The sequence below is a fragment of the Larus michahellis genome, chromosome 2, assembly GCF_964199755.1.
Source record: "Larus michahellis chromosome 2, bLarMic1.1, whole genome shotgun sequence".
Lineage (NCBI taxonomy): Eukaryota > Metazoa > Chordata > Aves > Charadriiformes > Laridae > Larus > Larus michahellis.
The window spans coordinates 35,841,017-35,867,583 of record NC_133897.1 but is presented as its reverse complement, the minus strand read 5'-3'; the positions used below and the strand labels follow the sequence as shown (position 1 = coordinate 35,867,583).

Sequence of the window (26,567 nt, the reverse complement as noted above, 5' to 3'; positions counted from 1 at the left end):
TGTATTGCACCCACCTTACCTTTCCTCCTTTGGATATATACTTTCACCTCTCGCATGATTACTACCTGAATGTCAACGGCTTTCAAATTTGCTTTTTTCAGGCCAGCACTGAGATACCTCGTGGAACCAGAGCTTTCGGCATGCAAGCTCTGAGCTTTCTGCAGTGCCTTGCTCTGCTTGGTCCTACGTTTTTTGTGCTGTGGCTCTGGTTTTGGAGCGTCTCTGGAGCTTGCCTTTTAGTCATATGGTGGCTGCTCAGAAGGTGTATCAGTCATGCATGCTCTCTGTGGTATGACAGCCCTCTCCAATTTGGCTACTGTTGGCCTTGGGTTGCTCACCCTTGCCTTGGCCCTCATGGGAAGCCACGAGCAGGAAAGCAGGGGCCTGATGGGTGTCGTTCTGGGGCTCTCTGCTCCTCCCGAGAGGCATTTTTATTTGTGAAAGTACAGAAATCCATCCAAGAGCTGCTATCTACTCAAACAGCAGGCTGTTCAGGGCAGGACACCCAGAAATGTTGGTATTTGAGCTGAAAATGTAAGCGTTCATACAGCCCACTTCCTGCGTTTGTGCAGTTATGGTATGGGTCCCCTTTGTCAGGCAGAAACAAAAATACCGTTCTGCCTTTTCCCTTTTACTTAGATGGCATTTTGCAATATAGGTATCATCTTTCAGGGGATTACAGGGCTAGAAGCTCTTCCTGATACCTCTTCTTGGGTTAGTGGTGGCTGCCTCCATCTAGTTGTTTGTAGACTTACTTGGAAATCACAGTGACGGAGAACAAAGAAAGAAGGAGTCCTTCTGCATAAGGAACAACTGCTGTTTACGATTCCTGTGAAGGAGGGAAATGGAATATCCCAGGTGAAGAGGTTAAAAGCAAAAGCAAGACAGGATGGCACTAATGCCACCGAGAGCCTACACTGATGTCACAGTGGTATGGTCTGAGGTAAAAGGAATTTATTTCTTCTTGTCTTGTGACAAAGACTCTCTTTGTAGAGCAAACCAAGCATTTAGAAAAGAAATGGGGGGAAATGATCATCTATATATTTGTACATACACTGACATACAGTTTGTTGTTATGCCACATCTAGGAATGAATATAAGAGTTGGGTCAAGTCATGAATATCTCTGCCCCCCCCCCGTGTGGGCATTATGATATGGTCCTCAACACGAATGACTGCTCATTCCTACAAGGGGAAATTGCTGTAACAGAGAAGTTGGTGTGAGAAAGTTCAGTGTGAGATCTTATGAAAGGAGAAAGGGGTATTTATTCACTATTCACAAAATGTTTAATCAAGTTGATTTTATCCACTCGCACCCATTCTCCTACAGATCTAATTAATTTACACTCGGACACTCATATATGCATGAGCACCAGGACATATAAGTCCAAGTGTCCTGGCCAGGATCCCTTGTGTTTGACACAAAGGAGCAGGGATGCTCAACGGTGATGCCCTCGCTACATGCCCAATGTTCCCCTTGAATGGGGGTAACAAAGTAGTTTCTGGACAGATTTTTCATGTCCCTTAGGAAGGATCAGCTGGTATCCAGCCATCTTTCACCTTGTAATCCTGTTTACTTCGTTCTCCATAAATGTCAGGCCAGGCTGCTGCCCATTGCCTGTTTTTCCTTGTTTTCAACACGCGTGTTTTCCTGACAGGCTAACAGGAAAGGCGTATCTGATGCTGTAGCCTTGTCACCCTCCTCCTGGGGTCAGGATGCCAGGTCTTTCACTGACAGGTCATCTGTGTTGTGGCTGTTCTCAAAGTGCAGGTCTTTGGCCTTGACATAAACAGAGCAATTCCTTAATTTTTCTGCTGGGAACGTTTTTCTGTGTTAACAGAAGAGTGCATTCTTTTAGCCCTCTATTCTGCTGTTGCTGCTGGTGCTTGCATGCATTTCCATTCATACTTCATACCAGTCTTCATTTCTCTGTTACAAATCTCTACAGCTGCTGAAGATATTCCTGATCCCCTTTTATTAGGATTTATAATCTCTCTAAAATACATCATTTAATGCCACACACAGTCTTTGACAGCAAGCAGATGAATGCTCTGTTGAAATGTAAATGAAGCTTGTAAATGTTAAGGTATCACACTCAGGGAAAGAAAACTCTAAAATCTAGGGGGGCGTCTGTCCCCTACGTCTGCTGAAGCACAGGCTTATTAAAATGCTGAAGTACATGTGAAATAATTAAAACATTGCCGTGGCCAATATAAACAGCTTGAAAAATAACAAAATTATGCCTGCCAAAATAGTAAATGGAAAACTGATAGTGCGTATTTCCCGTGACGCTTGCTGGAGGATCTGAACACGCCGCTCCCGCTGGCCTCATGAAGTTACTGCTCTAAATTTACTATTAGTGGGAGAAAAGCAAACCATTCATCGTTTAATACCCTCTTGCTTGTCCCCAGCAATGGAAATTCTATGTTATTGCTGACAGGAGGCAAAACCCTGACTTTACCTTAAATCTTGAAGCTGAGGTTTGCTAGTCCTAATCAGTGCTGGGTATGGAGCCAAGAGGGGTGCGTCCGGATTCAGCTGCCAGTGTTACAGCACACCACTACGTGACAGCATTAGACGCTCTGAAATGCAGGATAGCACAGTAAAGTCACTAATTAGTCTGCACGCTCCTGGCTTTTAGCCCTGTTTTAGGTACTTGTTATTACTTGGAAGTAGAAGCTTGAAATCCGTTCTCTCAGTAACCTTGTTCCTTCTGCAACTGCATTCACCTGTGACACTGGGGCTAACATGTCTTTCCGGTATCAGTGACTTGAGACATGGACGCAATTAATCAGGACAGCCTGAAAACTCCAGCTGCCTGAAGGGGAGAAAAAAATTGGAAATGCATGATGCAATACCTTAACAAGAATAAAACTTCACTGATCTAACAGTTTACTCCTCAGGTTCTAATGCAGAGTAATGTTTTCCTGGGACAGGTATGTGGACACCCCAGAGGACTGGAAGCTGCAAGGCCGGATTTATCCAAGTTGGAGATAAAACAAATTTGGCACAAGCTAGAATTTGCATTTTTTTCTAATGTTGAGATCTAATTAAAAGTGGAAGTTAAATGTGGTTAAGATCCCACAGAAGAACATAGTAAGAGATGCCACACACTGTCCTATGCACAATCTCAATGCAGAATCCTTGCTCTTGACCAATCATAGAGCCATGGTCCCTGACCATTTTTGTCACCACACACTTTCTGGCTTTTTCAAAGTTTGGACTGGACCCTCGGATAGCATTCACCACAGCTGTAAGGTAAGTGCATGAAAAACTTTTTTTTTTTTTTCAATTTGTTGTGGAAACTGTAATCAGAAAATTTGGGAGGGCTATCTGTTCCTGCCTCTACTACAGAACGCCTGTGTATCAATCTAATCACCCCAATCAAGATGTTTCTGATTTTCTAACGTCAAATATTTGCATGTGTGGTTCTAGGTAGCTGAAACACTGAGTACTTCCAAGCTGCAGCTGAGGTTCACTATATGTGTATATACATATATACACCCACGTATAAACATATATACTTAGTAATGGTGTTGGTACTGATATTCCAGCTGGCTCATTTTAAATTAATTCTGATAAACCTACAGTTCTGTACCGTATATATGTACATTCATATACATATAACGCATGCACAAGTGTCTATACACACGAACATACATGCGTGCATGTGAGCTGCAGGCTTTTCAGAATTAACTTGAAGGAAAGCCAGTTTGGATACCGCTATCATTCCAGTGGCAAGCACAACCTTCCCCATGAGTCACAAACCAGTTTCTTGATGGCAGGGGCACTGCAACTCGCCAGGTGGCTGGTGAGAAAAGTTTGTGCCTTAATGTTTCTTCAGCCTTCAAAAGTGCTGGCTGCTCTGCAAATGCTGAAGTCCTCCTCTATGAACTGGGCCTTATGCCCTATTGAGTAGGAAGAATACGACCTTACCAGAAAGCTGATTAAATAGGTTAACATTTAAGACTCCTATGTTACAGTAAGATGCCCATAAAATGACCATGGAGAAATAATTTTATTGAGCGCACTTAAAGTGAAACAAACAGTAGTTTAGAAAATGCATCATAACCACTGGTTTACCATACAGAAAACTGCACAAGTACTAAATTTACTATAAAAACAAAGAACAACCAGAAAAGCAGAAAGAAAAAAAAATTTAAAAAAACCCTCCAGTGTGCACAAGGTTAAGAAGCATTTGTGCAAATGGATGTATTTCTGGCTTGGAGCCAACTGGGGAGAAAAAGAAATTGCTACACACAGATTCCCAGAAGGTATACCAGAAGTTGCAGCAGACTGTTGGAGGCTGAAATATGTCAAGAACGAGAATAGTGATCAGTAGTTTCAGATAATTTAAGCAGAGTCTGCTCACAGGTAGTAGACTCCACAAAATTCTAAACATGGAAGCAATCCTTGGTGTTTTTCTGCTACTTGTGACAGCAAGTATAAACATGCTTAGTTTACTGAAAGGCAGAAGGACACTTCAGCACATATTTAAGGGTCCTGGCAACATGACAGCAGTAGGCTTTAATTTTCATAGATGTAGAAGTATCTTTTCACTGCCATTAAAACTCCCACCTCTGAAAGTACATTACCAGAATAACCAACTTTGATAAATACATTTGTATAAGCTTTATACATGACACATTCAAATTTATGTCTTTTTAAAAAAAAAATTAAAACTAAGTCTACTTTGCCAATAAAATACTGTTTTATTTTTTGTCACAGGCACACAACAATGTCATGTTCTTTATTCAGACAGTATATCTCTCTCCATTTGTTTCCGTGTAAAGAAACACAACAAGAGGCCTTTGGTCGATCAGCAACAGCTGCTGCTCTAAGACAGTTATTTTGCGTTATCTGCAACTCCGTACTTCAGTTGGGCCTGCTCAGCAGAACAAACACCAACTGTACATAACGATGACATGCTTCTGGGGTAGTGATACCTTAACTGCTCTTAAATCATTAATTTTTTTAATGTTTCATGTATATATTACAAATAAAAGGAAAAGTTGGGTACAAACAAAAGGGAATATACACCACCTAGGATTAGCGTAAGAAAAGATCATTGTGGAGGTAGAGCTGTAAACCTGTGAAGCTTACAGCAGGAAAAACTTGCCATGCTCCCAAAACCTCAGGCTTATTTCCCCTTAAAAATGGTTAATGGTTTTAACTGAAAGACATAATCAGTTACACAGATTAACAATAACAAGGTGAAAGTCTCCTTTAGCTCCATGTATTTAACAGATACAACTGCTATGGTGCAATTTACCTCCCATTTTCCCCATACTCAGGACATTTTTAACATTACTTTACATAATTGCTTTATCAACACCTCTTCTATTTATACATGATTTTTATGTTTATAGATTACAAGTTACCTGGCAAAAGAACTTCAATTCAAGAGTGTCGAGTGGATTTATCTGTGGTTTTAATCTAAAGAGAATTTTACCATGGAAAGTTTTGTTTCTTACCGTGGCGCAAAAGGTAAAAAAAGCCACCTGTAAGATGGGAAGACGGGCTTAGATTTATCTGGGGGCCAGGCAGATGTTGTCCTTCCCATGAATGCACACCTTTGCTCTCTTGCTGGAGAACGCGCTAACTCTTCCAGTACATTGTACTTCTGCACTGAGAACAAAGAACATGTTAGCGCAGCTGCAAGGGACTGAGAGAGGGGATTAAACGAGAGCTAATGCCCCCTCTCCGTGAAATACAGCAAATTAAAGAATTGTGGAAGGCATTGGTGCTACATTGGAATTAAGATTTAATTTTAGACTCAAAATATGTTATATTATATGTATCCTTCCCAAAATCATAGCATTTGCCCTGGGAGTATGAAATTATTATTTTTTTTTAAATTTATGGGTAGCAATGTATAATTAGGGATGAATGAAAGAAGTGTGACACTGGGAATCACAATTCACAAAGCGGCAGTTTTAGTTAATCGAATCATTATCTTTCTTGCTTCTCCTTGAGCTAAGGGATACAGCGGTTTACTATAAAATTAGTCTGTAAATAAATGACTTCAATTAGTGGTTACTTTGAGAAGAGGAGAGCTTACCTTCTGCAGAAGATAAAAAAATCTTGTCCCTTTTGAGATAATTGCATTTTCAGGCCTCTGTAAGTCACGGAAAGTAATTACTATTTGGAGACGTCAGCTCTTTGTGAAGTATAAAATTAAAGTACAAGAGAAACCATCAAGAATCTTGAAGGAATTCAAAGTGGACTCCTCTGTAATCTGTTCTTACAAACCTACACACGGCACTTCTAAAATAGAAGAGCTGCAAAGTCAGTCACAGGCCATCGTAAAGGTTGTCTGAAAGCCTTCCCTGCCCATCTGTGTCTCTGGACTTACTTCTTTAAAAGTTAACCTGAAATTCATTGCCTGAATTTACAGGAATAAGTTTTGGAATAATTCCCACATTGTTTTAATTTACTTTAAACCACTGCCAGGTATTTCTGACTCCTCTTTTAACATGATTTGTCTGTAAATATACCAAAAATGAATAACACAGTAATAGCTTATTCAGTATTTGAGTCCAAACTATAAGTGCCCACTCATTCATGTTCTAATTTAAAATTTTCAATGCGGTCCTTTTCATTGGAGTCATATAAACCAATGACTAATTCCCACCATCAACAAATGTCCACTGCAAATTAGCAGTAAGAAAAAAAGGACAAAATGCATTGTGCAATGTGCTCATTCATTCTACAAATGGAGTTTTCAATATGCAGCACCAAATGTTCTGTGGTGTATCTTATACAAGTCTTAGAACTGGCAAACTTTGTAACAGCATGCCTCCAGTCTTCTCTAGAAACAGAAAGAACAGTTTACACTAAGGCTTACAGATTAAAAAAAAAAAAAAGCGTATTTTTATAATTTAAAAAGATGTTACAATGGGTAATGACCTCCTAAGCATACAAAGAAAATGGAATAGATAGCAACACTAATCCCACGAGTGTTACTGACCACAGGCACAGTAAACAGGATGGGCTTGGTGAGTTAATAGGAAGTCTACTGTAGCACTCATAATTCGGAACCGCTTTAATTACAGATGAAGGAGAGAGAGGAACAGTCTATTAGCATCTTAATCCTTCCCCTGTATGCAAATTGACTTTTTAACTCTACATTCCTAGTACTGAGACTGGAATGGCTTTAAAGGTCTACATAGAAAGGCTCTTCATTCCTTGGAAAGAGAACAACCTAACTTAAAGAATGACAAATACACATAAAAATGCAGAGTACTTGTTTCAATAACAAAATACTACTCTTAAAGCAGATCTTTAGCCATCTGATCTGACTGCCACCCATCTTCTGGAGGAGAATATTTTTCTCGAGAGCTACAACCTGTCTGTCAGGTTACCTGCCTATTTCATCCAGTTAAGCTCCTCAGCAACTGGGGCTGCTAGCAATCCTTTCCATAATGTTTGCAAGAGCTGGCCATGTCATAGGTTATTTGTGCAAAAGACATGCCGGAGCACTGGACTAGATCTCCGAAATCTGGATTTTGTTCTTGCTTCTGCAGGTCACCTAGATGGACAACTTGCAAGACTACCACTCTATTGCTTAGTTTCTTCATCTGTAAAATGGGGACGATGATATTCACTAGCTTTCAAAAAACATTTTAAGATATACATGGTTAATTATTAACCAGTGTGGATTATCCCCCGTGAGTAACACACAGCTGCTAATACACTGACTTACCCACTTTCATATTAGCATCTTTATTTAAACATTCGCTATTCTTATTGCGACATAGCAAAACACTCATTTTGTCAAACAGCAACTGTAAAGAAGCTTTTATTCAGCACAAGTGTAATTAGAGTAGTAGAGAAGTGATGAGATTGTCATCAGCTTTGAGCTCCAGGGACTATCTGGTGCTTTAAGTTCAAGTAACTGAAGTAGCAAAAATAATTTCCAATTCAAGTCTGCCCTCCGCTGGCTTAATGAAACACTGCTAATAAATTTTGGATCAATAGTGCCTTTCTGTAAGTGAAGGAACTAAATTAATAGAAGCTGATACAATTTATTAATTGAGACCTTTAGTCAGCATTTATTTTTTAGTTTTTTAATAGTAGTTAAATAATTTGTAAATTTCTTTTTAAAGTCCTATGTAGGCTCTGCGTCAGGTTCTTGCTCTTCAGGCTTTCAAAAGCCCACCAGCATATCATTCATTTCAGTTGCTGGAACTAACATACAACAAGGGAAGTAAATTCTGCACATCGTTTTAAAGACATTTAATAGAAAAACTACAGAAAATAATTTTGCTGTGATACAATTAACAATTCTAATATATAGTGCTATATGTACTAGTCAAGTACTAATGTCCTAAAAGAGACCATTATCAGTCTAGTCTAATACCCTGTCACTAGAAGCAGTCTTTCCCCCTAAAATGTGAAAGAACAACTTTTATTACTGTGTTTATTTTAGAGAGAACTTTCCATCACAAATCCCACACGCAATTAACTCATCTCTTAACTCAGGAGGACTCATTTTCCTTTCTATATTTAAAGTAGGAAAGTAATTGGGGGGTGGGGGGAGGAAGCTATCTTATACTTACTCACGTAGATTCATCTAGCATGATCTCAACCCCAAGGTGACATTTGTTTCTGGAATACAAAATCTGTACCGTTATGCTCTGGAGGACGTGATCAAGATGAAAAGCCTCTTGTTCATTTATCTTGTCATCTTCGTGCTTCATTACACTTAACAGCATCTAATCTCTGGTTACTGCTACCTAAACCTAAAATAAAGGAGTAAAATGTGTTTTCTTCAGATGTGTACTTAATAAACACTTGAAAAAAAGGGAAAGAAGAAAAGCATCACAGAAATTTTTTACTTGGACCATTCAAATGCTTGAAAATCAGGGTCAGATTCATAGCTTGCACCAAGTGTGCCTAATGGACTTACAAAGCAGAACATAAGGAACTTTCAGAAGTTCCTTGAATGTCCTCTGCATCTGCTAAAATTCTTGCTGAAACAGCTATCATTCAAAACAAAACCTTTAGGAGTCCATATAACGTTTTACAGGCAACAGTGAAAGGCACAATTAACCCGTCCTTATTGGTTGGCTTGGGGTTTTTTTGTTTTTGTTTTTGTTTTTGTTTTTTTTCCATTTAGGTAGGAAGCTATACAAAAACCTACTGAAATCTCATTAATCACTCCCGTATGTCCTGTTACAAATCACCCTCTTAACCCAGACTTCAAAAAAACAGTATCTCAAATGACTGCCATTGTGCACTTCTAGATTACTGTTTGAGATTTTTAATAATGCTAACTGAAAAGCAGCAGCATTGCCACACTGAAACACTGATAAATATTTTCCTGAAACGTAATTGGTGTTCTATGCATTAGTGGAAAGAGTCTAAAATGGACTTGCAGATACGTCAATTAGGCTGCCAATATATAGAGGATATACATGCATGTCTACTTGACAATATTTTAAAAATAATAACATCTAAAAACATGTCTGGGCTAGACATGGCATATCATTATGCTAAAACAGAAAATATCTGGACAGGAATTATGTATGAAAGCCAAAAGGGACAGCATTTTAAGAGTTTAATTTTCATTGAACAGTAAAAACTTCATTAACCATGAGTTGTGCTTCACTTAATCCTGATAGCTCTACACAAGACTTGCAAAGGAAGAAAAGAGCTTTCCATGATCACCTTCTGGTATCTATGAAAGGCCGTAATTGCTCTTCATTATAATACTAAATTAGTGATCCTAATCCTCCATCTGCTGAAGATCTCAAAGAACTTCCAGTGAAATCTGAACTATTGAAATGCGAAAAATACAGACAGATATACATGCTGATACTTTTGTCAATATTGGTTTGATTTCAAGTTCTGAAAGGCAGTTCTTTCTGGACTGTCTGTCACCTTTAGTAGGAAGCTCATGCAACGCATTCTGATGGAGCTTGGCAAGAGGAGGTGTGAACTGCTCCCCACCTTGTTGGTCATGGTTAGGCCATGCTGAATCAGGAATATGACAAAAGGTTTGTCCTTAAGTTTCTGAAGTGAATTCACCCAAAGTGAACAATCAACGTAACTAAGTATCTACATTCAGTTTATCAAACTAATTTGTTCAACTTCTAGATAATACTGAGAAAGATTCAGTTTATACATATACATGACACATTTACTTTGTTGTCTGCGTAATCTTATTCAAGATCTGAAAATATACATATTTTTACCTTTCCTATTATGCTCTGAACTCTGTAATCTGCATTACGAGTTGTTAAAAATTATGATTCTGTGATTATAATGACAACACTAAAACATAGACTATCTTTATATAGCTAAATTAAAGCCATGCTAAAGTACAATTCAATTTATACTTAAAAAAAATAAATCTTAACTAACACCATTCCTGTTTTGAAGGCGCCAAAGCAAAAGGATACTTGGGGATACACACAGTAACCGAAACTATGTAGTTTTTTTAACAGTGACTTAAGATAAAAAACAGAACAAACTCACATTCTAGCAGAAAACCCACCCAGACCTGTTCTACATCCACCTCACATATTTCAACTCAGAGGTCCTTCTTTTTGCTTTACTACTTGTTTTCTCTTTGCTTATAACCAGAAGATAATGAGTAGCTTGTTGTTGTTGTATGCTTTTATCTTGTAAAATCTGAAAGAGTGCATCCAAAAGCAGTACTGTAAATCAGTGAAGCGAATGTTGTGCATCAATCAGTTATGATTTTCAAATATTTCTTTGTCAGAAAAAGTTGTTTCAGCAGCATGTTTATTTTTTGCAGATGGATGCCAAGAAAGACTATTACAACAAATGCTCACTGAAGAAAGGAAGCAGAAGATGACTTTTAATTACAATTCTTCTTTTTCAAATGCTCCAATTCTACATTCTGTATCAAAGACAAATATTTCATTTTCATGCGCAATGCTGCCAACTGATTGCAAAGACTTAAATTCTCAGTTTCATGGTTGCCTTGCCTTAACGCAATGTACTAAGGTCAGAATTGGTATAAAACCAAGTATATTGACAGCAAAGACTGTTTTGGAAATCAGAATATATTCACTGTTTTCCTCATCTTGTTTTGATCATAGTAAAAATTTGCCTAAACCAAACATCTTTGAAGTCCTTTAAAATCTTTATAGATGTGTGCAGTTATAACAACATATTCTTCAGCAACAAAAGTGTAGTTGAGATCTGTTGACACATAAAAGGTTTATATTCAAATATCTTTAGAGTAAAATCCTCCTAGAGCTACTGAAACTTTCACTGCTCAGATGCTAAAAAAAACAAGCTTAGTTTAAATACAAAGAATGAGTAAATATGGATATTAGTTTTGGCCTCAGAAAATCCTTTAATCCATCAGCTTTTTGCGTATCACTGAAAGTATGCGAGAAATCAGATTATTGTTTTCATCCTCGGCCAAGAAATCCATGCAATCATAAAAACATGCATTCAAGAAATGTTGTGGTTTTAGAGGAACTACCTATGGTAAAAGGCAGCACTATGTTTAAATGTAACACTTCACTTTCAGTATTAAATGAAGATGGGGAGAACGGGAAAGTCAAGTTTCAAACAACAGTAAAATTTTGCAGCAGATAATATTCAGTTTTCAAGCACAACAGCAGTTCTTATCAAAGGTCTCTAAAAGCATTTGATGAGGTTCTGTTGAATGCTGTCTCACCTCAGACTGCTGTTTTTCCTTTGCTGGCCTCAGGAGCTGTAATGAAAACAAATTAAATTATTGCTGTGTTTGCACTCAACTCCATATTGCCACTCAGTTTTGTCATTTTTTTTTAAATAAATAAATTTTATAGGTTTTGTACTGAATATAAAAGACTACTACACTTTGCTTTTTGTTCCTACCACTCTGATCATTTTACTAATTTTCTAGCTAGGCATCTGACAATACCACTTTTCTTGGAAATAGCTCGTATCAGACAGTGGTGCCAAGTATCAGAGCAGTGCCAAGGAGAATTACCCAGAAAATCACATGAAAGAGATTAGAATCTGGACAGAACTTTTTAATATGCATTTTATACCCATCACTACTGCATTACAAATATGTTTTGAAAATATGCTAAATGCAAAAACTCAGACGTGTTCACCCTCAAGTAATCTAGGTCTTAGCAACATTCAAGAAAGAGACATCTTAGAATTCTGACGTTTTTCACATGACATAAACAGACAGCCTTAGTCTTTTTTATTTTGACTGTAGTGCTTTCCATTTCTATTTGTCTCCGTGAAACGACAAGAAATGTTTCCCAGACCACTAGTACTGCAGAATAGCCGGGTTTTATTAGTATAAATGAATGGAAATACTAAAATGGAATGGAAGAAAAGGACCATCATCACTAGGGCACAATAAAAATAGAAAGTTTAATTGTAATAATAAAGTGAAACAGAATGCCTAATCATGATATACCACCATTTTTACTGACATCATAAAGATTCACCTTGTAATGGAAATCTGTTAAACCTCTTGCTTATGGTCTTGTATTATTTATAGTGATTTACAGCGTAATCCTCAAGTATCAAATATCTACTGCAGTTCTTCGGAATCTAAGTTCCTCCCAAACAGAGTCAAACTCAAACTTTGTTCCCAAGCAGACTAATTTAACACAGTTTCTTGACAGTAAATTGAAGGGGAAATCTCAAAAGTGAGAGTGGTAAGTGCATAATGGAAGTCTGCAGGGATTTCCTATGTAGAGTTTACATTGTGATTTTTCACAAACTTTAATGTGTCACTTCACTTTGTCGTCTTCTTCAGCCTCCTGAGTAGCATGCACTGTTGCATGGCTTTACTTTGTGGTGTGTCGAGATAAAGCTTTAGAGGTCTGGAATTCTTTAACCTGAAATGTACCCTTTGCACCAAAAAAACAAAGACAAGCTAAAGCCATCAGACCAAGTGACATTATTTCCCCAAACCAGAGACTGACGCTTAAGTGATTCAGTCATGTCTGTAAGAACCTCAGTTCTCTCCTTTACCCATGAGAACTGAAGCACTTGGCTGCTTTACAATGACTGTTAGTGGTATTTATTTGCTATGAAAACACAGCACTTGTGGAATTACTGCTAATCAAGTTAATAAAACAGTAGGGATTCATATTTTTCTTGTCCCAGTTAAAACCTCTGCAATTTTATTTCTGATTTTACTGTTGTTGCTGATCACGTGAACTACAAAGCAAAAGAAATTCAAAGAAGATTTTTGTAACAAAAAATTTTCGAACACATATGGTATTACTAGTTTTCTTTTGTCCCTCCAGGAATTGGTGCTCTTGTTTTTCTTATTTAATGGATACAACATTCCAAGTGCTTTTGTCTCCATTATCAGCCATAAGAAAAAAATAAGAAAAAAATTATCAAGTAAAACCAATACCATTCATGGAAGCATTAGCACAATTAATTATAAATGTGAAGTAGTACCCACAGCACTCACACGATATCCTACTTCTGTCTTCTCCAGGCAAAGTTGCCTCCATCAATTTCTTACAGTACACATTTCTTTGGGTATTGCTTCTTCTTCCTTCAAAACAGCTCATTGTTTCATGCCCAAGCACAGGCATCTTTGCTATTAGGGGCCAATTTTGAATATTTCAATTATTTGAATAGTGCTGTCCCACCAGCTTGAACTTGCAGGGAAGACAACTGATGCTCTCTTTTACCCTTCGGCTGAGTCAATAGCTCACCAAAGGACTGCTGAGCTCTTAGACCCTCTAACATCTGAGGTACAACTGGAGCCAAATAAAAGCACAGAAACTTCTGGAGTCAGTACAAACCTTTGCTGTTGGCATGCTCTGTCTTTTTGTGCTGTTTGGGTGTTATGTTCATTTGTGTGTTTTGGTTTGGGAGGGTTTGTTGGGTTTTGGGTTGGTTTGTTTTGTACTGCAAATATGATACTTAGGGCAGTATGAGACTATGGATACGTCTTATGATGGAAGAAGTGCTGTTCTCCGGTCACTTCTCTTAGTTTACAGATAGCTTTTTCTCAGAATCAGTCTGTAACACGGTATAAATTTAGATCATTAGATATACAGAATCATCTTTTTTTTTATTTGCATACAAAACACATGCACTCAGGCTCTTCTAGGGCACGGCACTGATTTTGTTTGCAAGAAAACTGTGTCAAAGAAATCTTAACTTTCTTGCTATTAATTTTATGGCTTCTATGGTGAAATAAAGGAAATAACCTACAAGCTTTTAGTCAAACATCAGAATTAGCAGACGTGAGAAATGAGAGCTATCAAGGAAAGTTTCTGTGCTTTGAAAATTATTTCTTGACTTGATGTGTGAAGGGAAGAAGAGAAGTACTGGTGCTGGTACACGGGGCATGCTTTTGTGAATACCCTTTCTCAAGAACATCCACAGTAAGAGTATACTGTATCACCTGGGGCACTGTTAAACCAATTTATACTCAACAGAGACAGACCTGTTTAACCACTTGGATCAGTTGTTTAGTACATTTGACCTTCTGAATCCCACTTACACTAAAATTACATGAAGTTTAAGGAAAATACCTTTTGAATTTAATTCCAATACAGTGGGTCACATTTTATTGCAATATTTAGTAAGAGGTTATTGACAAGCAGAGTGCTGTAATGAACAGTTGGTTTTGTATGTTTAGAGAGAATAGGCTATAACAATAACTACATTGTAGAAGCAGATCCGATTTGGTCTCATCTACAAAGGAAAATCAATTTAATAAAAAACTGATGAAAAATAGGTTCCTGCAGCAACCACTTTTCTTCCTTCGCAAGGGTCAGAAAAGGTTTATGGGTTTGTTTTTTTTCTCTTTTGAGTATGACAAGCCATTACTGACAAATGAAGATGCCTCTTGTACTACACTTGTTCAGAAGAATAGTAAATTTATCATTTTGAATGTTTGCACAACTCTACTCATGAGTACTAGTTGGAAAAGTTTTACAACAGTGATATACCAAAAAAAATGTAAGCTAATGCAAACCTATGGATACAAAGGCTTGTTACCACAATTTCAAGTTAGAATTCTCAGCTCGAATAGAAAACTACCACTAAAATAATTTAACAATAGTTATACAGTACTCAATTTCAGGATCAGAAATACAGCAATCCACTGATGTAGAAGTACCAGGCCAGATATGACAATGTAGGAATACGTGGCCACACTGGTAAGTACAAACTCACCTTTAACACCATCCAGAAAAAAGTAACAGTCAAACAGCACTTCAGAGGCAGCTCTGTCTTTTATGGATGAATCATTTGTTTTACTAGTTGCCTAAGACTGCCACAGGTAAGTCTTCATTAGTATGTTCCATACATTCTGGATTTGTTACCCAAAGTGCTCCATTAATCTGGAGTCACTATTTTGAAGTAACATGACATTGGTTGCCAAACAATAAACTGGAAAAAGCCCCACCTGCAAGATGATACTGGGAACACTTTACTTTTTAAAGTGAAATGAAGATCTCCAGCTAGTATTTTTCTACCTATCCCAGCAGCTTACCTGCTGCAGAAAGAGTGGAGTAAGCCAAAACTGATTGTTTGAAATCTTCATCAAGCAAAACGAACTCTTACAAAGTCAATTGACACAACACATTCCTCCATTATTACACATCATTATTTGGAGCACACTGTGTCGCCCCTAATGGCAGAAAGCATAAAGAAAATAAGATATATGATCACATCATGTGCTACTTTTCATGAAGGCATATTCTTTTGGGAAAGGTGTAGGCTCACAGTCCAAGCTTCATACTCACGTTCATCTGCTGATGAACTACAGCACTGGTGCCTAACCTTTCTTTAGGGATAAGCTATTCAGTTTATAAAGAAGCCACTCAAGCACTCTAAGCCTCAGCTTTACTTGTTAGATATCATTAAATATGTGTCAGTCACATGACGAGAAATACTGATATATCCCATCAACATATTTAATGCATAAGAAAGCACAGTGCACATGGACTAGTTTACGTGAGGAAAGGCTGTTTGTGCCTTCTGTAACATGACATCGCATTTGTGCCACCACATCACCAAAATACTCTTTTATCCCCCACATTTTGATTAATGGTAGATTGTAGCAAAAGCAAGCTGTGGGCTGCCAGAATCCCTCATGTGGCCTGCAGTTTGCTACCTGTCCACATTTGGAAGAGCAAGGAGCAAGCTTAAGTTCATATTTTGATCATCACAGAATGGCAGAGCAGGCATCCACATGCTGGAACAGGAAATGAGGTATATGTATAGGTGATATTTATTATCTCTTATTATCTATTATTTTTATTCTTTTTTGGATCTAAAAGCACTGACCTGTTGTTATTCTTAATGCGAAAAAATGGCTACAGAACTTCACGTAATTGCTTTAGGTAAACCAATACATAAGACGCAGGACCTTAACTGTGTCTGGTCAGTAAATCATGACTGAACAAAACTTAGTAGATTTCTGCGCTGTCACAAGGAGTGATTTTTAAGAACTTTCTTCAGAGTTTCCATATGCAATTAAATTCCCTCCAAACTATGACAGGAGTTTGAGTAGTTAACAAACATGACATAGACTCCCAATGTTAAATACTTCAGACACACTAGTAATACTAGGAACCTGAAGACCTGGATCTGTCATTACAGCAAAAGGCAGCAGACTCCCTGACAAACAATGAAAACATGGTACAGATATGACATAACTGGCTGAGTCAATGGCACAGACATCATGCAGCAAGATGTCTCATAAGTAGTGGTGTCAGACAACAGTTTGGTGGTTAGGGTACTGCAAGGGGTTCTTGCAGAGACCACTCATTTATTAGTAACAAAAGAAAGTGCCTCAGTATTTATCCAGGCTCTGAGTTTGTACGGACAACAAGCCCTAAGCACTGTACTGGCATTTTCTAGATACTAGGTCTAAAACCAGAATGCCTCTCCCCATATCTCTAGTCAAGCTTCCACTCCCAGAACTCCACATACCCACAGACTGAACGCACCTCGCAGTCCAGTATAAAGGTGGAGAGGCATCTCCAATTTCACCCAGAAACATTCTTCTTATGGCTCCACCTCTACCTTCCACTTACCAAAAAGCACTTCCTCCTAGCCTCCAGAGCTGGGGAGCAAAGCGTCCGCGTACCTTGAGAGCTTAAGGGGGGGAAAAAAAACAAAAGAGCAAAGCAAACCAAAACAATTAAATAAACGCAGGACCTACAGGCTGAGGAAGAAGGCCCACAGCTTTTGTAAGCCCCTCGCCCTCGAGCAGCGGGTCGCCCTTGGCCCGTCACTCTCGCCTTGCGGGCTGACAGTGCGCGGCTGGACAGTCCCTTCCGGGCCGGGGCCGGGGCCCGGTCGGCAGCGAGCCGCCGCACTGCGCATGCCCGCTAGGCGGCGAGGAGCGCCAGGGTCCCCACGCCCGCCATCTTCTTGCCCTTCTCAGGGAAGAACCGCCCCGCACCGGCGCGTCTCCTCCCCGCGACGCGGCGGCGGCGCGATGGGGTCCCGCCCCACGCCGCTGGCGCAGGGTTACGAGGGCGGCTGGGCTGCTCCTCCTCCTCTTCCTCCTCCTCCCTGTCCCGCCGCCGGCATGCCGAAGCTTAGCAAGGAGGCCAAGCAGCGGCTACAGCAGCTCTTCAAGGGCGGCCAATTCGCCATTCGCTGGGGCTTCATCCCCGTCGTGCTCTACCTGGGTCAGTGGCGACCGGAGGACCGGCCGCACGGCGTGGGGGGAGGGCGCTGAGGAGGGGGGGGGGCCGGCAGCGCGCGCTGCCTGCCCGGGCCGTTAGTGCCCCCTCGGCCGTTTACTGGCCCCCCGCGCGCGCGCGCTGTGCGGGGGAAGGGCACGTGCGTGGGGGAGGGGCGCCCCGCCGCGACCGGGTCCCTGCGGCCCCTCGGCGCGCAGGCGCGGGCGGGGGAGCGCTGAGGGGCGCGGAGCGCCAGGGGCCCGGTGTGGCGGCCTGGAGCGACCCGCCGGCTAAGGGGTGGGGGCTTGCCCTTGACAGAGCTGCGAGGTAGTTGTTTGTTTGTTTTTTATTTTACTTTTTTCCCTTTAAAAAAGTTTCTCTGCCCCTTTGCCTTCCTGGAGGCACGTTGAGTCTGCGTGCCCGCTGAGGGGAGGGCCGCGGCGGATCGGGCCCCTCCGGGGAGCGGGCTGTGCGTGCACCGGGGCAGCGTAGCAGCACACGAAGCCGCCATTTGATCGCGCATTGAATGACTGACGGCTTTAGCAGGCCAGCCTCTGTGTTTTTTGCAGCAGGAAGTCACTGAGTGAGGCGAAGGCTGCCCGTGAGCTCCGCTTTGTGGCACTGAGGGCTTTGCCAGCCTCTGGCTGAGGTTGAACTTCCAGCTAGGTGCGGGTTACTGCCTCTCCCAAAATGGCGTGGCTCCTGAGGAGCATTCAGGGGATGCCTTGGTGTCATGCCTGGCGCCCAGGATGTACTTCTCTTGCTCCTGTCGTGGGGCTGGCTGGGCATCGCTACCACATGGTAATTCTCCCACTGAGTTTGGGCTGTGTGCCACCAGCTGTCCTTGTTGAAAAGCCTGACCTACTTAAGATACGCCCGTGTGCGATAGGCCTGACACACTTGTTCACTTATTTTTATGACAAGGGGTCCCATGAAGGCCGATCCCTGCAGTTTGTCTGGCTTCTGCCTCAGCTCTGTTGGGCCTTTTGGGAAAAGCATCTAAAACAGGCAGGCATCTGCCTCGGACACAAACATGGAGTAGGGTTGGGAGCTTGATGTGTTTACAGTCAAAGCTGATAGGTTGTTTTAATTAATTGAGGGGAATGCAGTGTCCAATTGGAAGGGCTTTGATTGTTCACATAATTGATAACAATCATGAAAAAGTTTGTCTCTTCAAGTTACGTATGTGTTTTAACAACTACAAGTAAAAAAGGTCACTTCAAACACTACAGAAAAAACTAATTGGCCATATTTGATTTAAAGTTTAATTACACTTCCATTTTTAGTGTATCATTTATTTTAAATTGATAGTTTTTGGGTCAGAATTTCAGCAGTGTTTTCCTGCTTTCCTAATTTTGCTTTTCCTGAAGTTTTGGGTTTTTTTAACTTTTATCACAGTATCTGTGGATATGGGAAAGATGCTCTTTGCTCTGAGGGACACCAGAGGAAATTAAATAAGTTACTTAAAGTCATATAAAGCCATCTTGTTGTGTTTACAGTAGTTTCACTAATATCAGGGTGTCTAGTATATTTCTGTTACATAGCAGTGAGAAAGTAAGTTGTAGTAGTTTAACTTCATACCTCCAGAAAATAAGTGTGCTGTTCTACATCACCTTCTTATAAACTTGTCAGCTGTAATGAGAGGACATTAAGTGTAAGCATGGGAGGGGAACGTGCAGGTCCCACCTTTACTTGCCATAGACATTTGGAGGTGGAATGCACTCAAAGTCTGTAGAATTGGAAGAACTCTTTTGTACTGGGATGACATTTGAATCTGGGAGGGAGGGTGTGGAAGGGTAAGAGGCTACAGAGTCCTTGGTGTCACTGATTCAAGGTAGATTTTTGTATTGACCCCAGTGTATATGAAATACATGCTAAACTAAACACAGGCAAGGAAACTTTCAGAAATTTTGAGCTTTTAACTTTCTCTGAAAGGCTTTCTAGGTCAGGATAGGATGCTTGGGGGATGTACAAGGGAGCCTGGTATGTGAATGTGCAATTATAGGTCGTTGGCCAGGGTTTTTTTGTTGTATTTTTAAAACTTGCTTTAAAGTGGCTGTCCCTGTTTTAAGTAGGTAAATTAGACCAGTGCAGTCTTGTTAAACCTGGCTTGCTTATTTAGAAGGGGAGGGAAAAAGGCCAGAAACATTCATACACACAGAGTGTGACTCCTAATACAACTTCATGAATTTTAAAGCAATTTTGCTGGACAGCATGGCAACCAAAGAAAGAGGGTCAGGATATTTAATAGTCTCAAATCACACAAGGTTATCTTTAAAGAGCTAATCCAGTGCCTGTGAAGTTAATGGAACTTTTTCCATTAACCTTCATGGCCTATCTTCCAGGCAAGCTGATGTTATTTATTTTCTGTAAACGAGGGAAATAATATATTTTTCATATAACATCTATTTCTAGATAGTGAGTGTGGGAAAGTGTGTTGAACAGTGCGTGAACTGCCTGATTCTACTTCAAGACTTTTAATTTACAGTCCAGCAGGCAAAGATATTTCATACACTGAACCTTCAGTCGCTTCTCTAGCATACGTTTGCTTTAGGGAATTGGTATTTGAGTCATTAGCTGGGGGTGAACTCTATAATGAATTTTCTTTTCATTTTCCTGGGTGTTAGTAGATTGACAAAACGGTGTTGGTTTTTTGTTTGGTTAGGGTTTTTTTTTGTTTTTTTTGTTTTTTTGCAAGCTTTAGTACCAGGTAACTTTTCAAAAGGGCCAGTAGAAGGTTTTAGGATGATTTAACATTAGAATTCTGTTATCCTAAATTGAGTGAACTGTTATTGAACTATTACTTTTAAGTTCTGCGTCAGGTGTCATTGCGGAATGTTGCCTGTTAGGACTCAAGGTGCTCGCTTATACCAGTTAGAGGTGTCACTGTTGGTACCACCTTGCTAGGTTGCTTTCTGAACAACATTTAAAATCTGTGTGCTTGTGCGTGTATAGGTGTGTATGCCTTGGTTTTCGGGGCAGAAAACTTCCTCCATCTCACATAGCTAGTTGTCCCTGAATTTTAAGTCAGATAAAGATGCAGGTAAGAATTTAAAAAAAAGAAACTGCACTTGTATTTATTTTCTCTGCTTTCTAACCCGGATAAGAACGTTTAATTTTTATTCAGGTTAGTACACAACTTCATGAACCACAGTTCTCTGCTCAGTAGGTTTTCTTTTTTTCTTGCAATTTAATGGGCTGGAATAATTTGTTAGTGATTTAACTATATAGGAATCGCCACATGCATTACATACATATATGTAAATATGTATGTTTCGCTTCAGGTTTTAAGAGAGGTGCAGATCCTGGGATGCCTGAGCCAACTATCTGGAGGTATGTATCAGTTCCAAATGTACATACAAACCCAATGCAGATAGTTACCTTTTTTGGTGTTATCTCTGGACAGCAACAATTGTGAAGGTTGCTTTCATCCATTGTTTTTGATTGTTAAGGGTGAAAGCATAGCTGGTTGTGGTTCTTGTTTCTTTAGAAATCCAAAGGAGAAGACGGCAAAACACAAGTTCTTGGGAGGGCCTTTCTCTGAATCTTGCATGGCTTTTAACATATGGGACTTCCTGTACCTTTTGAGTGGAAGCTGCCCTTCTGATCTGTTGTAGAGCTAGTGTATGCAAGTTTCTCCACTGAGGAATAACTTTTCAGCATTCTAGCATGAATTTAAAACAAAATCTGATCTCCTTCTGCCATTGCAAATATAGTAGTAACACTGCATAAAAGCTGCATGAAATAAAGGGCTATATCCTTCAACGTTGGCCATTGTCATGAAGCAAAGTGTATTTTCTCATGTTGCCTCTTTCTTGTGGGACTGTTAGTGCTGCAATGTCATGGCATTAGTAATACTTGAATTTTTGTGGTATTTGAGTTTTATTGGAGGGCTTCCATGGGTCAAACTAATTAAATTAAAATTTTGAAGAAAATGTGACTGTTATTTTTCTTGAATTAACTTTTGTTGCTGTGCAGAACCAGATATTCCTAAGACTAATAGATGAACTGTATTGTTTGCGAAGTCATATATTAACTCTTCTAGCTTCATATAGTTACAATGTATAGAAATCCTGTTTTTAGGATTCAACTGTTCAAGGGAGCTACTTTTAACAGTAGAACATATGGGAAAAAAAAATGTATCAAGATCATGTTACAATTTCAGTAAAATCTTTTGTTGTCTTAAGAGCTAACTTGCTGGAGTTGTTTGCTGACAACGTTTCTATGTTTAGCTTCACTAGCAGTTTGGGATGTTTTTCCTGGTCCATTGAGTGTGTCTTTGCACAGCATAAAGTATGTATTTCATACCAGAGTATATGTACATAACGTACCATAAATGTGTGTTTGGTCTAATCTGAAGTTTACAGATGCTCATTTTTCTGAGCATGTGTTCATGCTCTGTAGGCTTAAATTTTATTTTAAAGGTGGCATTATTTCAGAATTTTGGGGGCTAGCATTTATTCTGTACATTTACAGGGCTGTTCCTCCAGACTTGTGTTTTACAAATATCCATTTAAAAACAAAAACATGCTGCAAATCTGACTTACGTTTCCTCCCCCTTCCCCTTTCAGTCTACTTTGGGGATGAAGGATGTGGTGGTCCTGTTCTAGAACCAGCCGATGGACAGAGAAAGTGTCTGAAGATACGTACATTCCAGAGGATGAGGCGGACACTTAACACCAGCTGACTCGATCAGCTTGCTAATGACATAGGTTGTACATAGAACAAAATGGAGTTTATATGGACCTAACTTATTTGAATTACAGTGTAATTAAATAAATACAATTTGAATGGATACGCATTGTTTTTAAGTCTTTAAATAAGTATAATGTAGTAATTTCTTTATTACAGAAAGGATGACCCATTGTGTGGTTTTGTGTCCGTGTCCCCCGGTCCCCCCGGCCTCCCCAAATATGGTAATATTCAACCCCCATATTTATCCCTGTTATGATGGTCTTTTGGGTAAAGACTCCTCTTTATCTTCACAATAATCAGAAAACTGAGCTAATATTTGAAGTACTTCAATAATCTCCAAAGTTTTTTTGCCCAAATGTTGGTAAGCCTCTGCAGCTAGTTCCTATGCTGACCTGATTGTTTTCTTCCTTCCTCTTGGATTTGTTCATCTCTGGATACATTAAGGGTTGAGAGATGGATGTGTTTTTTCCTAGCATAGTCAGATAGTTAAAAGTATACTTGTCTGCCAAATTTACCTTTAAACACTATGTACATTTTCTGTAATTTGGGGTGAGGTGGGAGGACACGACAAAAGTGTTCTCATGTGTGTATACGTATATAGTGCTCTTACTGTAAGAGGAAGTTATTGATGTACAACTGAAGGAAGAAAACAAGTACGCTAAACAAGATATATGCTTTATTTTTACTCCAAAGCCTTGCTCTTTGGAATCTTATTCATTTGGCTTCAGTTGTTTTTCTCCCTTTTAAAACTGAAATTCAGGCACTGAAATGGCAACTGCTTGGTTTCTGTTCAATAGAAGCTGCATTGGGTGAATTACTCTCACCCCTCTAGAACTGTACATGCTAGTTTGTATCTATGCAGAAATTTAAAAAAAAATAGTGTTCATTGGTTCCAAATTATATCATTGCAACAAAAGTATTAAGTATTCTAGATTTCAGATTGGCTTTTATTTTTAACCTCATAGATTTTCAGACAATTTTTACATTAATTAAATGTTTAAGGAATAGGAGATTTCTCAGTTTCTCATCTGCTATGAAAATTCATGGTAAAGTATTACTGTGTTTAAGGGCAGACTTAAGGTGATTGGAAAGGAAATGAACGGAAAGGGAAAAAATTAAATTGAAAGACAAGAATTGGGAATTAAAAAAAAAGTGGGAAACATTGATGAGAACTAACACAAGCCAACATGTTCCTTAAAATTCCATTAATCGTAGTAACTAAGTGTCATGAAATAGTGGCATAGCTAATGATAATAGAGGGCTGACAGGGGAGTAGAGCAAGGACTGAACGCAGAACACTTGTGACCCTATACTCTGTTGCTAGTGCAGCTTTTCTAGTGCCTTTTTCTAACAGTAACTTGAGATAAATGTAACCGCTCATATGTCTCAAATTATGAAAGGAGCCTTAAATTATGAAAGGAGTTCAAATTCTGATCCTTTTTCTTGACTGATCCTAATTACAACAGTAGTGAAATAATCTGATGGTACTTGATAGTGGCTTTAATCATCATCAGGAAACTTTTCTTCTGTTGAATCTAGTAGGATAACGTGAGATATTCAAGGCTAAGAAATGTGATATTCAGTGTAAAGTAACTCAGATTTCTCAAAATCAGATTTTGCATTTCACAAGGATATATACAATGCAGCAGTGGGTAGATGGACCCAAACACCTGCTAAAGAATATTTCATGTGCTCTATTGTGTGTCAGACACTTGGGGATGTGGTTTGTGGGACTTAACCGCCACATGGTTGCTCTGGCTGCTTTCCAAGAATAATAGTATTTGGCAAGAGGTAGAGAAATAGGGAAGTGTTCTTTTCTCTTTCGTTAAAAGTTTTGCATAAGCATGGATATATCAAGCACAGGCCAGTTTCTGTGACCTCAGCATCCTGAAAATTTCCCTTAAAATTTGTCGTAGTTCAGTTTTTTCTTCAAAGACTTGAAATCGTTGGATAAATACTGCTTATGCAATTCTTACTTTCAAAATTTCACTTAAAGCGCATTGGATAGCAAATTCCTGGTAATTCACTGCTATTGTGGAGATAAGTGAAATTGTTCTCTTAAAAGAAATAAAATAAGTATTGTTCAGGAAAGTCATTAGCATAGACTCTTCAGGGTTGCATATTGAGGGAAAAGTGTCTTTCATAGTACATGCAAGTCAGGTGAATGAATGCCAATATGTAGTATAACACTTTTCATTTGTACAACCAGACAGTGTTTCATTCAGTGTAGCCCTTTCTCTGTAGCTAAAAGATGAGTGTAACTCCGTAAGTAAACACTCCTTTTTTTGTTTTTCCCCTGAAAAACAGAATAAGCATTAATCTTAAGTCTTGGTAATTAATTGTAAGGTAGCAAAAAACAGAATTGGAAATTTTTTTTTTCAAGTTTAAAAATGAAGGAATCTTTGGTAGCAATGTCTTGAAGTTACTTTGCAGTTACTGTAATTTTCACAAAATTCAGATGTGCTTATAAGAGCAGATCAGTGTTCTATGGAGTTAAACTGTGAAGATTCCTATGAAGAATCTTCATTCCCTAAAATAATTCAGCAAATACGCTGGTTTTGTGAAGACTCTTTTTTTTCTGTGCGGTGCTGCTAGGGAGAAGAGGACAGCTCTCTGGAGTAAAGTGGAGGGACTCTCATGTTGGTCAGTGCTGTGGGCTGGGGACTTGAAGTTAGATGTTACTTCTTCCAGGTGTTTTAATCTCTGATTTTTGCTTTTACATCTTTGTCCCAGTAAGACCTGAGAAAGTTGTATTTTACTGTCCAATGGGAGACATTAAAAAAAAAAGAAAAACATGAGCTCCCCTGCTTGACTGTATTGATGTCTGTCAAGTGAATCGGTGTCTTCCACAGTCAAGTATGGATTCTTTCCTGTAGTGGTGTTTGTGATGAAGTCCTGCGAGACCACATATGAACTCTTACTTGGAATAAAGTCGATGAGTGTAGTTTACTGAAAATCGAGCTGTGACTTCCACAGCTGAGCTCTAGGCTACAGTCTGAGATGGCGAAATAAAATCCTTGATGCTTTCCTGCGTGCTGTGAAGATTGTACTAACTTTGAGGTATTTTCATCTGATATTGCCCGGAGATAGGAACAGTTTGGCTGTGTGCATTGTACCTGCAAAGTGGAGGTGGAGTGTGCTTGTGGTTGCCTTAGTGTCAGGGGAAATGCCCCAGGTGGGAAGCTGTCCCTGGAGCCTGTTGTACCTGGTGACAAACAATTGCGCAAGGGGACAAGGGGAATGTTTACACCCGGACCAATCTTGGGAAGATGAGAGGCAGCTGTGTTCACTGCGCTGCTTGCCAAAAATGAAGGCATCTTGAGGACTTCAATGCAAGAAGAATGCCCCATTCTCCATTTCAAGTGGCCTGTAGTCCCATGCCCATGATCCTTTCACATCCGGAAGACAAAGTTTCTCCTTGTCAGAAGGTGCTGTTCTGCCGCTTGGCTACCTCCTGCAAAAGTGACGATGGCAGCAATGTCTTTTGTTTGGTTTCCAAGGAGGCTGTCTGTGAACAAGGGATTGTCCTTAACTCATGACCAAAACATGGGCTGTCTCTCCTCCAGCCAGGCTGTGTGTGAAATACTAGCAAAGTCTCAGGAGGTTATGCTGAGCAAGGAACAATAGGGTATCCTGTCTTCTGAATATCTTGTTCACTGGCACACTGACCACGACAGCTGGTGGTGGTTTTACCATTCAGGGACAGTTTCTGTATTTTCTGCCATTTCTGTATTTTCTTAAAACTGTGCCTCTCCCCTCATTATATTCATCTGGAGTCAGGACATCAGTTACGACCTGGTACAATTGGGCAGTGGTGGTGGGCAGTAACTCTTCAGCCCTCAGTTGTGACAGCCCATTTAGTGAAGCTTCTCCTGCAAGCTCAGTTCTGAGGAGCTGCCCTTGGGTGCAGGCACAGCAAACAGTGCAAAGGGGGAAAAAGACATTGTGCTAAGAGACAGGGAGGGAGGGAGATAGTTAGGGTCCCAAAAAGGGAATAAAGACAAGGAGGTCGGTCAGAAGAATAAAAAGTAGGAAAAATGGACGAGGTTTTTAAAGGTGGAAATGAAGTAAGAAGGGAGAAAAAGGCGTGCACATCAGAGAAGGAGCCACAGAGCCCTGTGATACTTGGTGTGTGATGCTGAGGGACTTTTGTGAGTTTGGTGGTTTTCTTGGTCTTGGTGTGTGGATGGTGTGAAAAACTGGTGCGTTTAGTGTCGTCACTAAACAAGGGAGGGGAAAAAATAAAAGATACCTGTCTTTAGTTAT

At 39.7% G+C, this 26,567-nt stretch overlaps 1 protein-coding gene, 1 long non-coding RNA gene and 1 other non-coding gene across 7 annotated transcripts; 1 reads left to right on the top strand and 2 right to left on the bottom strand.

Moving 5' to 3' along the window:
- Window positions 1-1,280: 1,280 nt before the first annotated feature.
- LOC141738828 (uncharacterized) lies at window positions 1,281-17,381 on the bottom strand. Of its 5 annotated transcripts, none has more exons than XR_012585490.1 (6): window positions 17,010-17,367; window positions 11,663-11,698; window positions 8,631-8,744; window positions 6,062-6,118; window positions 2,667-5,628; window positions 1,281-2,582 (listed from the first exon to the last, which is right to left on the bottom strand). It is a non-coding gene; the product is annotated as an uncharacterized LOC141738828 (long non-coding RNA). The 5 variants fall into 5 exon arrangements; XR_012585488.1 differs by having other exon boundaries at window positions 1,282-2,582; window positions 8,562-8,744; window positions 17,010-17,381; XR_012585487.1 differs by having other exon boundaries at window positions 6,062-8,744; window positions 17,010-17,371.
- Window positions 11,316-11,403, bottom strand: LOC141739926 (small nucleolar RNA SNORD93). Its single transcript, XR_012585841.1, has one exon. It is a non-coding gene; the product is annotated as a small nucleolar RNA SNORD93 (small nucleolar RNA).
- On the top strand, window positions 17,348-22,401 carry TOMM7 (translocase of outer mitochondrial membrane 7). The gene is made up of 3 exons (XM_074574835.1): window positions 17,348-17,612; window positions 20,891-20,939; window positions 22,178-22,401. Exons 1-3 carry the CDS (start codon window positions 17,417-17,419, stop codon window positions 22,191-22,193), a joined length of 261 nt encoding a protein of 86 aa, XP_074430936.1. The 5' UTR covers window positions 17,348-17,416; the 3' UTR covers window positions 22,194-22,401.
- Window positions 22,402-26,567: the final 4,166 nt, after the last annotated feature.